At 52.0% G+C, this 12,367-nt stretch overlaps 2 protein-coding genes across 2 annotated transcripts; one reads left to right on the forward strand and one right to left on the reverse strand.

Moving 5' to 3' along the window:
* Window positions 1-825: 825 nt before the first annotated feature.
* On the reverse strand, window positions 826-2,390 carry J4E86_009056 (uncharacterized protein; the record flags this gene model as incomplete). Its single annotated transcript, XM_051449563.1, has 3 exons — window positions 826-1,459; window positions 1,509-2,040; window positions 2,093-2,390. The coding sequence occupies 3 exons, from the start codon at window positions 2,388-2,390 to the stop codon at window positions 826-828; spliced, it is 1,464 nt and encodes a 487-aa protein (XP_051299417.1).
* Window positions 2,391-11,322: 8,932 nt separating this feature from the next.
* J4E86_009057 (uncharacterized protein) lies at window positions 11,323-11,910 on the forward strand (the record flags this gene model as incomplete). The annotated part of the gene is made up of 1 exon (XM_051449564.1): window positions 11,323-11,910. One exon carries the CDS (start codon window positions 11,323-11,325, stop codon window positions 11,908-11,910), a length of 588 nt encoding a protein of 195 aa, XP_051299418.1.
* Between the last annotated feature and the right edge of the window lie 457 nt (window positions 11,911-12,367).

Here is a 12,367-nt window from a genome sequence, read left to right on the forward strand (position 1 = left end):
AAGACTTGAACAGCTCTTGCACTGAAACCAGAGACTCATGGTTTCCTACCATATCACATCACACCAACCTTTGTGATTGTCAAATCAATTTTTTATTTGTCAAAAGCCCAATACTTTTAAATGCTCACCTCTGTTCCTCATTGTCCGTATGTGTCCCCACCGCATTGAACACTGCTGTTTCCTCTTCGCAAGAGCTACTTCAACGCTTCTTGAACGATGTCGTCAAACCAACTTCCTCTCCCACAATGCGTGACTCTACACAACTTTCCTCTGATATCGTGAATTTCAGTCATACGAGATGTAGACCTTTTTCAAGAATGATAACGAAAGTAAGACGACCGATCTTTTTGGCGTGTTAAAAGACGGTGGTGTCTTCCCGACCCCGTTCGACCAAACCTGTCCACCACACTTCATCAGCATAGCGCATCATGTCATAGCAGACTTGCGCGCTCTGTGTTCTTAGACGAACCATCTTGCTCGGGTTGTAGTTCGCCATACCGGACTCGATCATTCTATACGTCATGAAGTGCTGATGTATAGTCCAGATTAGAGACCGATGAGCTGGCTTGAGCAATTATGGAATGCTCTTGAAGATTGTAGTGAATGCAGTTTCTGGAGCTCAAGGCTCAATATCATGCATTGAGCCTTTGGGCTCCGATCTTCAAGGAAAGGGACAAGGGAGCACGAAGACCACCATGGATTGACTGAACATGTACTGGATGGGCCTAGCATTCTACGATGGGTCCCGTATAACGAGAATTTACAAACAGGAAAGCACTCACACGCTTGATAGTGTTTACAATCACCCCTTCCCACTAACGCCGATTACCTGAGTGGCAGCTCAGTCTTCGATTCAAAGCTGTATCGCATCCATTCACCAACAGCTCTCAAGCTCTCCCACCGTACGCTCTCATCTGCCTCTTGCATCAGCTCCATAACCCTGCCCTTCAGCCCCAACTTCTCAAGCTGTTGTCGCTTCTCTGGCACTTCCTTGACCAAACATGCTACGTCGTTGCAGCCAATAGCCAATACCTGCTTGTCGTTGTCCCAGCTCTTAGATAGAATCTCCGCAAGCTTTCGGGGTAGTTCACCCTTGTTGTCTTCTAAGATGCGACGCGCATTCTCTTTCCAGAACGTGGCGTTACGATGCGGTGGTGACCAGCGAAGGTGGCCCGACTGCAGCTCAGCAGCGTACTCGTCAAAGGTAGTTTGTGTCTTGGTGTACTCCTCGAGGAGATCGGTCAGGGCCTGTAGGTCTTCAAGGGCATCCTCGTCGGTCAGATGTCGTGATTTCAAGCTCGAGAGGAGAGCAGGTAGACGCGCGAGTACGGCCGTTGGAAGTAGCGTGTTGCGGTTCGTGGTCAAAAGGTTTACGAGGGTGGAAAGGAGGAGACGAGTGGTCTTCTCCTTAGGCGAGACCTTGAGGAGTTGCGTGTAGAGGATGACGATGTCGTGTTCCCTGTAAGGTGTTAATGTTTGCGAAACGTGAGAAAGGGAAGGGACTGTACTCCTGAAGTCCTTCGCCTACGAGCTCGCCCTCAAAGCTGAGCTGCCAGATGACGAGTAATACATGGTATAGAAGCTGGAGGCCAACACCACCAGCAATACCACCATCCGTTGTACTGCGAATACTGGCACCACCACTGTACAGGGTCGAGTCCGTGTCTTTGGCAGACCCGGCCGCAGCTCTCAGGATATCAAACAGAGGGCTGAGTGTCTCCTTCCTTTGCTTCCAGAATATGCGCCTAGACTTGGTACTGCGCAATACGGCCGAGTATTCCCGTACAGCGATATCCTGCAGACCAGCGTCGGATGCCTTTGCGAGTGTGGAGAGGTAGGTGAAGAGCTGCGCTAAGGCCTCATCGAGCTGGGGAGTGTTCTTGGCAGATGTTGTGACAGCATTAGACAGAAGGCCGGATAGGACGGAAGACGTCAGGAGCGGTACGGGGTCTTCGTTGTTGGATGAAGCCTTCAAGAGTGGTAGGAAAGGCTTGTACGGCGCTGGGTGCTGGACGAGGGCTGATGTGAGGGCGGGTATGTCTGGAGGTGTATGAGCTTCATCGCTTTTCTAGAAAGGTTCCACATGTCCTACCATCAATCATGTCTCCCAGCAAGACCAGCATGTAGTGGATAATGTCTTGGCGCTTCGCAGCTGCCTCGAAGATGCTCTGCGACCCATTTCCGCCCACTAGCAGTGTCACGAAGTTATCCACATCTGACTCGATAGTCTGCTTCCTCTGTTCCTTGCGCACTTTATCGATTGACTTGATCTTCTTGAGGTCTTCGTCGGTGATGGTCTTAGCTCGTACAGCTCCTTCCCATGATATAGGCCGGGCGCGGATGTTGTTCTGGATAGAGGTGAGGTACGTCGGCGGGTCTAGTGAAGACATTGCGAATATGATAGTAGGCGGCGGTGTACTGGTGATGTGCGGCTTCGGTGCCTGGAGTCGTAGTATTGGAGCTCTGCCCAGGTGATGTTGGTTGCTGTGAGGCCCACCTGGGAGCTCCGTCATGGTGCGGAGCTAGTGGAGCTAGGATCTTTTGATATCTTGGCATCCACCAATCTTTCGCAAACACCATCACTCCGCGCCTTCGGAGTTCAACAACCCACACACCTTGCGCAAAGATGGAGTACTTCAGTCTGAAACGGTCGACCGCTGCCGATCATGGCCAGTCCAACCTGTCCAGCAAGGTCTACGTGCGGTCTACGAAAAGTGGCAAGGTCCAGAAAATTGTGAGAGAACTGTATCTGCGACAGGACATTCCATGCTCGTCCAATCTTTGCAGGGCATGTCTAGAGATTGCGCCGACCGACTACTCAAAGAAAGGTTTGACCGCGAAACTTCACATGCAGAGTGAGACTAACCTTTTTCAGTCGCACCATTCGTCCTATCAGACACACCAGCAGGATCTAAGGACTTCCCAAATGGCCAATATCTCATTCCGGATACAAATGCTTTCCTTACTGGAATGGACTTGTTCGAGGTGGAGACCGCTTTTCACGATGTTATTGTCCTGCAAACTGTGCTAGAGGAAGTCAAGAACCGCTCCCTACCTCTGTATCATCGTCTGATCTCCTTGACCAAGAACGAAGGAAAGCGTTTCTACGTGTTTTTCAACGAGTTTAGGCAAGAGACGTATGTAGCACGGGAAGCTGGAGAAACGATCAATGATCGAAACGACCGAGCTGTGCGCAAAGCCGTGCAGTGGTACAACCAACACATTACGGAGGCTGTTCAAAAGCGGAGCAAGAAACAGACGCGCATCCCTACGGTAGTAATGATCACCGACGATAGAGACAACCTGCGGAAAGCCAAGGCCGAGAAAGTCCCAGGCAAGACTCTGTCCGACTTTGTCTCTGGCCTCGAAAACTCCGATGAGCTTCTAGATATGATCAGCGCAGCACAAGAGCAGCGAGAAGTCAGGTCGAAAAAGCCAGAGATCTTCTACTCCGAACACTACACGGTCTCGAAGATGATGACTGGCGTCAAAGCTGGAACGTTACACCAAGGCATTTTCAACGTCTCCCCATACAACTATCTGGAAGGCTCGGTTCACGTGCCTGCATTCGACAAATCGCTCCTGATTTTAGGACGTGAAAACAGCAATCGGGCTGTCTCTGGCGATGTCGTAGTTGTTGAAGTACTGCCTAAGGATCAGTGGAAGGCGCCTTCAACCAAGATCATTGAAGAGGAGACGGTGAACAAGAACGATAACGCAGAAGCCGAGGAAGGCGAAAATGTCATCCCGGAGAGAGAGCGACGAGCGCTACAAGAGGAGGTCAAGCGAGTACATGGGCAGACTATAGAGGGCAGGCCACAGCCAACTGCGCGCGTAGTGGGTGTCATCAAGCGGAATTGGAGACAATATGTGGGCCACATTGATCGCGACTCCGTTCGTTCCTCTTCGAAATCGAGCAGGCAACAACAGACCGTATTTCTTGTCCCAATGGACAAGCGCATTCCCAAGATCCGGATACGAACACGACAAGCTGGAGAGCTCCTTGGTCAGCGCGTTCTGGCAACAATCGACTCCTGGGATAGAGACTCTCGATACCCGGTCGGCCATTTTGTACGATCGCTCGGCGAGCTTGAGTCTAAGGGCGCAGAGACCGAAGCTTTGCTACTGGAGTGGGATGTTCAATACAAGCCCTTCCCGAAGACAGTTCTTGACTGTCTACCTGCGGAAGGTCACGACTGGAAAGTACCAGCTAGCTTGGAGGATCCAGGCTGGAAGGGACGCAAGGATCTTCGCGACCTCTTGGTATGCTCTATCGATCCTGTTGGTTGTGTTGACATCGACGATGCTCTCCATGCCCACAAGCTGCCGAATGGCAACTATCAAGTCGGTGTCCATATTGCGGACGTGTCTCATTTCGTTAAGCCGAACAACGCCATGGACAAGGAAGCCAGCCAGCGCGGAACGACCGTTTACTTAGTCGACAAGCGCATAGACATGTTGCCTATGCTTCTAGGAACAGACCTGTGCTCTCTGAAGCCATACGTAGAGCGTTACGCTTTCTCGGTAATTTGGGAGGTCACAGAGGATGCTGACATCGTCTCTTCCTACTTCACCAAGTCCGTCATTCGGTCGAGAGAAGCCTTCAGCTACGAACAAGCCCAAATCCGCATAGATGACGCCTCGCAGCAGGACGACCTCACGAAGGGCATGCGAACTCTGCTCATGCTTTCCAAGAAATTGAAGCAAAAGCGAATGGATGCTGGAGCTTTGAACCTGTCTTCGCCAGAAGTGAAGGTCCGAACTGAGTCTGAGACATCAGACCCAGCAGATGTTCAGACCAAGAAGCATCTTGACACGAACTCGCTTGTGGAGGAGTTCATGTTACTCGCCAACATCAGCGTCGCTGCGAAGAATTACGAGGCCTTCCCGCAAACAGCTCTGCTTCGTCGTCACGCTGCCCCTCCGAAGACGAATTTTGAAGAGCTAGATAACCAACTCAAAGTCAAGAAGGGAATGGAGCTCAAGACAGATAGTTCCAAAGCTTTGGCTGATTCACTCGATAAGTGTGTTGATCCCAGCAACCCGTTCTTCAACACTCTTGTCAGAATTATGGCGACGCGTTGCATGATGTCCGCAGAGTACTTCTGTGCCGGAACACAAGCGTATCCCGAGTTCAGGCATTATGGTCTTGCGAGCGAGATCTACACTCACTTCACATCCCCGATTCGCCGCTACGCTGATCTTGAAGCACATCGCCAGCTTGCTGCTGCCATTGAATACGAGCAGTTGGATCCCAGCCTACAGTCAAAGGCCAAGCTCGAGGCTGTGTGCAAGAACATCAACGTGCGACATCGCAACGCACAAATGGCCGGTCGCGCTTCCATTGAGTACTACGTTGGCCAAGCACTCAAGGGCAAGGACATCAACGAGGAAGGTTTTGTTATGAAGATCTTCTCCAATGGTTTCGTGGTCTTTGTACCAAGATTTGGAATCGAAAGTCTCATCAGATTGAGGGATCTCGCCACACCGGAGCCAGAAGCTGATTTTGATGCTGAGAACTATGTGCTGAGCATCAAGGGCGATATCAAGCGGACTATCGAGCTGTTTGAGAAGGTGACTGTCAGGATCACGGATGAGCTTGAAGAGAGCACTGGAAAGAGGAAGGTGCGCTTGAGCCTGGTATGAGTTCTAAGGGAACTATCTGTTGGCTTAAGTTCTTAAGGCGTTCAAGGCACGAAAATGGGGAGGGTCCTTCCATCTACTGTAACGTTAGACCTCTTCGGAGTTGTGGCCATAGCAATTCCAGTCGATACACGTGCGGTTTACTCTATTGCATTGTCTCCCCTGGTCGCTGTCCTGCGTCTTGAACGCGCATCTACACGTTACTGACTATTCATTTTCCAGGTAAACGGCTCGTACTCCGGTACCTAGGCCCTTAGCATGAATGTCACTTCGCCTTCTAGATGTCCAAAAAATACTTGACAAATAACGGCAGCGAACAAGGAAATGCACCAGCGTCTCAATTCAGTCGTCCTCCGACGCTTCTCTCGCTCTCAACCAGGCTTGCAGGTCCGACTTGACAGCAGCTTCCTGTTCGACATCACCCAATACTCGCATTCGGTATCGTCGCGCCCGCCCTCTCGTCTCGAACCCTTCTCAGCACGGTTCGATGGACTTCGCTGACCAACGCATATCCGATCCTTATTCTGCACGCGCAACCGCATTGCGCAAGCGACGCACCGACGAGTTCAGTTGCGACATGCCGACTCATGACATGCCGCTTCTCCACGTTCGGCCACGCCGACAAGGTTTACAACGGCTCCTGGGCATCCGCTTACCCCTTCTTCGCACTTGCGTTACCAGACTGTCTAATCCCGATCACCCCATTCTCACGACATTGCATCGCGAACCGGATTTGGCGATCTGTAGAAGTATAGCTACCAGGAACATTCAATGCCGATCATCTATACTTACCCCGTGAAGAGCAGCACGGCTGGTAGAAACAAGCCACAACAAACGAGGAGATGGGTTATCTCTTTCCCGTCCAGGGCAATGGCGTATAAGGTGGCGCAAGATTAGCCCGGCAACGGACCGAGCCCGTTCTTGCATCTCCATGATCTACAGCGGAGGTTTGAAGACCGAAGTCGCGCGTTTGTCATTCGGCAAACCTGCTCTCACATGTCTACACGAGCTGCAAACCAGCCCCATCTCGCATGCGTGTGCATGTCTGGAGAATGACAGAAGGGCGGTGGCACTTGGAAAACGTTCCTGTCGTTCAGGAACTACAGCGAGGCTGGTGGGAAGCTGGAAGGGTGAGCGAGGTCGCTTATAAGGTTTGTCGTATGTGAATAGCGCGGACACGACTCCGGGATGCGGATGCTTGCAGGAGATTGTGAAAGACGGTTGTGTTGCGCGCATTACGAGCTTAGATCCGCAGTGGGGAGATGGTTTACCACCGTCGAGCCGCGCAGACATGCATCTGTAAGATGGAGATGGGCATACAGCCGTGTCGCTACCGTTGGTGTGCAGTAGGTGAAACTCGTTCGGTCCCCGCAACGAGATCAAGGTTCACTCAGAGTTTGGTACGATGTCGGCCCCGATATCGTAGCGCGCACTCTCCAGCATACTCTGGAGTAGAGTTCCCTTGTTCCCTGACAAATCGTCACAATGATGATCATGTTGGGGGTAGTGATTCATTGGCTTGTTCTTGATGACATTGTGCGCAAAGTTGGACGAGGAGGCATTGAGAGGATCTGGAAAGACATGTGAAGGTACGCAATGAGGGAGTAGAATTTCATTGGCGGCGGCTGAATTTCCCGGACGATTCAGTACCCTGATGAAAGCGGCAGAGTGCAACTCTGGGAATACGCGGCTGTTCATGACCGTTCTGCAACAGCAAAAGTAAATCTACTCACCATGATAAGAGAGTTTTGCAAGACCAGTCAGGTGCTCGGTAATTCCCATGAAGCCGCGATTGTCTTGTTGATCGCTTCGTGGTGGCCGTACTAAAACCTCGCAGCCAATGGACGGAGATGCATGCTCCAACACGCATTTAGCATCTCTGCGTATTGAATGTGATCTTGCTCAGATCTGAGTATCGCATCCAACACCAACAGCCAGGAAGCCTTGCATGCAGATCCTCAACACTCGATCAGCAGTCCGCGACTTTGCCTCTTCCTTGCACTTGCAGCAAGCGAAGTGAGCATCAATCTATCTCTGATTATTATAAGCATCATTGAGCGCTTACTATAGTAATCAATCTACGGATGTGTGCACAGCCGCCCCCACGAACACATGTTGCACAAGCGACGCGGGATGTCTAACATTGACGTTCAATATGTACCTGTCACACATAAATCGCGTGCAGACGGTACGAGTCGTAGTGGTCGGGTAAGAAGGGCGCATGTGGATGCAGCTGTCATCCGACGCACAAAAGCCTGTCATCCGGAACGGAGTCCCAGCGACTCATGTTTGATTTCAAAGCTGGCTTGCAGTGAACGGTAGCGTCAAGCCGACTGAAGGAACACCTGCGCAAGCGTCACCGTTCACGACATGCGAACGACACATGGGCAGTCCAGCTGACCATGATGCGAAGTCGTAGCTTCCGACATCACCCGCTGCTAATACATTGAATGCCGACAAATCCGGATCATGACTTTGGCAAGCAGGGCATGGGAAATTTTTCGCCGTGTAGCGTATTCGTCGGTGGTCGAGAAATTCCATGGGCAATAATAAGTCCGTTATATGGTGTCGGTGTTGGCTGGTACCCACACGATGCCCCACGCTCCCACTACACAATCCTGGGAAGCCCGGTAGAAGAGCCACAAGTATAGTCAAGAACCTTGAGGATAAGAAGTGGTACTTCGGATGCCCCCAGAGCCGATGCGTAGTCTAGGAGAATTCTGATCTTGAAAATCTTGCTCGAATGGAGAGTGCGGTGTGTGATGAGCCTGAAGTGGTGCCGGGCCTTCTTCTTGTTCGAGAGGCAAAGCGTTCATCTTCATCTCAATGACTCGGTTCTTGGGTGAGGTCATGACGGCTGGACTTCGGTGCCGAGACCCAGAACAGTGTAGGGTGTGCGCCGTCGCTTTCTCACGAAATTCAGGAGCTCACGATGCTGGTGTTGAAGTTGCGGCTGAGCTTAGCTGAGGACATGCCGCATCCGAGCCCTCATTGGTGGCAGCAAGAGATGTTCGATGCGAGCTGCGGTCTTGACACCTTCTACTTTGGTCGCACCAATGACAACAAGACAGCCACAAGCATTTTCTCTCCACAATCTAGTAGATCAGGAGATATCAGAAAAAGCAATCCAATATCTGCGACGCACTACGCATCACACACGACGATGCAGCCTTCATGGGTATCTCCATAACTCTTGCCGTATTCCTCGCACTGGCTGCCGACGAGAGTTGCCGCCGCTATGTGCGCTCGATCTGGGGCACTACCACTATCGGTTCGTGGCTTGGGCGTCCCACGCTTGGTCGACGGTGATAGTACACGTGCAAGTTGCGCAGTTTAGCCGGTAGAACGAAGTCGCCCTGGCGCTATGTTCCAGCTACAGGTACCAGCCGTGTTGCTCGGCCTGGCGGCAAAGGCGCGTTCGCAAAGTCGGATCTCTGCTAGGTACCCTTGACCCAAGGGATGCCGAATGAGAAGGTCTAGACATCTAGCCTTGCTGGTATTCTCGTCGCAACCCTTAACAGAGCAGGATGTTCCCTTGATCTCGGATATAACGATAATAGCGATATGAGCGACAAAATGGATGCAGACTGGGAAGCCTTTCTGGTCTTGGCATAGACTGCAAGTCTCATTTCGGTTGCGAGACGGGCGCGAAGATCATGATGGCCGCGGAATCAGGAGCGGGCCCTCTTTCCAGCGTGGATGCTCCTTGTGAGGGATTGAGTAGGAGAACCTCAGAACATGCTATTTGTGTACTGCATTATTTCAAAGCCATCACCATCATAAGTCTGAAGCGTTTCTTGACAGAACGGTACTTCAGCGCTACCCCGTGGCTTCTAGGTGACATTGCGAGCATCGGCGACGGTAAGAACTCCTGTGAAACGCAAAATATGCTTCGGAGAGTTTTCGACGTGTGCCGCTAGCTGCCTAGACATGTCGCTTTGGTGGCAGTGATGAGTCCAGATGATGCATTACCAGTACACTATGATTAGTCGCATGGAGGTAGCGTAGCAAACTGCAAGCCCCAGTCGACGGCTCTCATATCACTGTAGCGAATGTGCATGGCGGCGTTGGACTCGTTGCTCAACCAGAGTCGACCAGATTTGCTGTGTTTCAAGAAGGTCCGGTGAAGGCTCTCAAGCGCTATTGGCGGTCGACAAAACGGCCCCGCGATGAAGCATCGGAGATTATCAGCAATGAATGACCTGGCACGCTGGCGACCAAGCAACCGTTCGTGCAGGGGACACTGTCGGCGCAGTTTGCGCTATGTGGCCCGGTTTGCTGCATGGCAGGCCCTCGGTGCCAGGCATTGCGATAGTCAGGAACGCTCGGCTTCTAGTCTATAACCCATTCGTTATATCGACCAGTAGCTGTCTGTATCGCTCGCGCTCCAGATCTCGGCGTCGAAACTTGGAAACTTGATTTCGGCAGAAGCGAGTCGAGGCTGGTGACAAGCCGCAGCTGCAATTGGCTTGGGAACGGAACGCACACCAGCAGGATCTGGATGCGCTCCGTCAAGGGCTAAGATAAAGAACCTTGAGGGGAAGCTATCGCGGGACGCACCTAAAGCCCGACACGGGATTGGCCAGTGCCTGGAATGGGAGCGATACCCAAGACCGTTAGTGTGGTTTGATAGATCGACGTCGTGTCAGCGCCCTGCTCAAGCGAAGTTTCCGACCGACACACGCCCCTTCAGGCGTACTGAGCGTTTGCTTGTCTCATTCGTACTCCGCCCTCTAGCGATGCAAGGAGAATCAAGAAGAAAAAAAAAAGTTTTTTCCGGGGTAGAGCTGCACGGCAACGACGAACGGGTGTGCTGTCGCATCTGCTATCAAGCCCTCGGTGTCAGGTTGCTGAGGCTGATGCGACTTTTGCCCCTGGATTCGTTCTGAGGTCATGATGTGCTGTCAAAGACCAACATCGTGCTGACCTCGACGACGCCACGTTGCCCGCTTCACGGCTTTGGGATGGCATATACTGGACGGGAGTGTCAGGCCCCTGCAGCAGGCACGGTGGAATTGCCTATCCTGGGACTTGCGCCATCTTCAACGGCGGGGTGTCGTTCCAAGGTTGTCGAAATTAGCCCATCATGGATTGCTCTTAGTGCACTGCTCACCGATATTTGCTTGAGTCTGCCGTACTAACAAACTTCGCAACCCACCATCAGGTACGCTTTTGTACCTGCATCTCGCCTCAAGCCAAGCTAGTCCGGTGTCTATAACCCGCAACGCTCCTCTCTCTCGGTGCGCCGTCGTTGGCTTTTACCGAAGGACTGTTCTTTGTGCTGCCTCCGTTTCGTGGCGCTAATAGCATACCGTCATTGCCTACTGCGGTTGTGGAGCGAGGGTACACGCATGACCCAGGTCTCCGCTCTCGAGCCCCTCCGCCTTCCCGCACTACTTTATCCGCATCGCCCTCCAAGGTTCATATCAGACAGAAGTGGGCTCAAGGTACCTACCATCGTTTCGTCGACCGCCACCTCTCAGGTGTAGCCGCATCAACCGCAGCCACAGCCAGCATGGTCGTGACCTGATCGACATCACTCCTTCATATCTTCTTTTTGGATCTTCCTTCCAATACACCATCACGCCTTCAACAAAGACGATCGCGACAAAGTTTTACCATTAAACGAAAGCAGTCCCATTCAACTCTCACACTCACATACACACCCTCGTTACAACTATGGAGCAAGAAACGAAAGTCTGGATCATCCTTGGTGCCGTCGTAGGCATCCTCGTCCTGACGGCGGTTGCCGTCGCCCTTCTCTTCTGCTGGAAACGATCTCAAAGAAGGATGCGAGGCTTCTCTCTGCGAGCTGTCACACCACTAGACGATGCCGAATTTGAATCGTGGAGACGGCCCAGCCAATACACCCAACGACCGGAGAAGTACGGCATCCGACCAGCTGTCTTACGCGAACATGTATCACCCAGAGCCACTTCCATGTTCGAGAAAGAGCTTAGCACATACGAGTTCCCTCCAAGGACACCATCATTAACCGACATGGCTTCACTAAAGTCACCCACCAGCTCGATACGAAAGCCCGAGCGTGTACGGAGGAAGTCCAGTGTTGCTTCGTCTATTGCCGACCGACCCCCAACACCCTATTCTCCGAACTCCCCAAGCGGTGAATTCAACCGGGGCTCCACATCTTCACATCGATCCCAGCCTCTAATACATTACCCATCACCATCAGAAACTTCTGCTTTCCGCTTCAACTTCGAATCAGAGTACGGCACTCAACAAAAGGGCGCTGGACGCTGGATATGAACGCCAGTGTCACTTCAACATTCCAGCCATCTTCGCACCTCGAACATTACGGCTTGCAGTGATCTCTGTAATACCTGCAGCCTGCCGAAAGCACTCGAAGCGACTGAAACACACCTGACAGCTTCTTGCGTCACCACGCACCGCTTGCTGCTGTACAAGCATCGGGGCTGTCGCGATACCCAGTCAACACTTCACCTTTACGACCTTCGCTTCGCATACATACTTTACGATTGGACATGATTTTGTCATTTGGAGTTCGGCGGCGCTTTGCATCTATGATACCAGACCTTTGAGTCACGACACAGGCCTCGAGCCTCTTTGTTTCTTTTTGTTGGAGGATGAGCCACTCAGTGCCGAAGATCGCACGAGAATGCAATTCAGTAGTATAGCCAACCACATAGTCGGGTCTGCAGTTGTAGCACTGCGAGAGGCTAGTCCTCTGTACCCATATCAATGA

The sequence above is a fragment of the Alternaria arbusti genome (assembly GCF_024043155.1).
Source record: "Alternaria arbusti strain BMP 1465 chromosome Unknown scaffold_15, whole genome shotgun sequence".
Taxonomy (NCBI): Eukaryota; Fungi; Ascomycota; class Dothideomycetes; order Pleosporales; family Pleosporaceae; genus Alternaria; species Alternaria arbusti.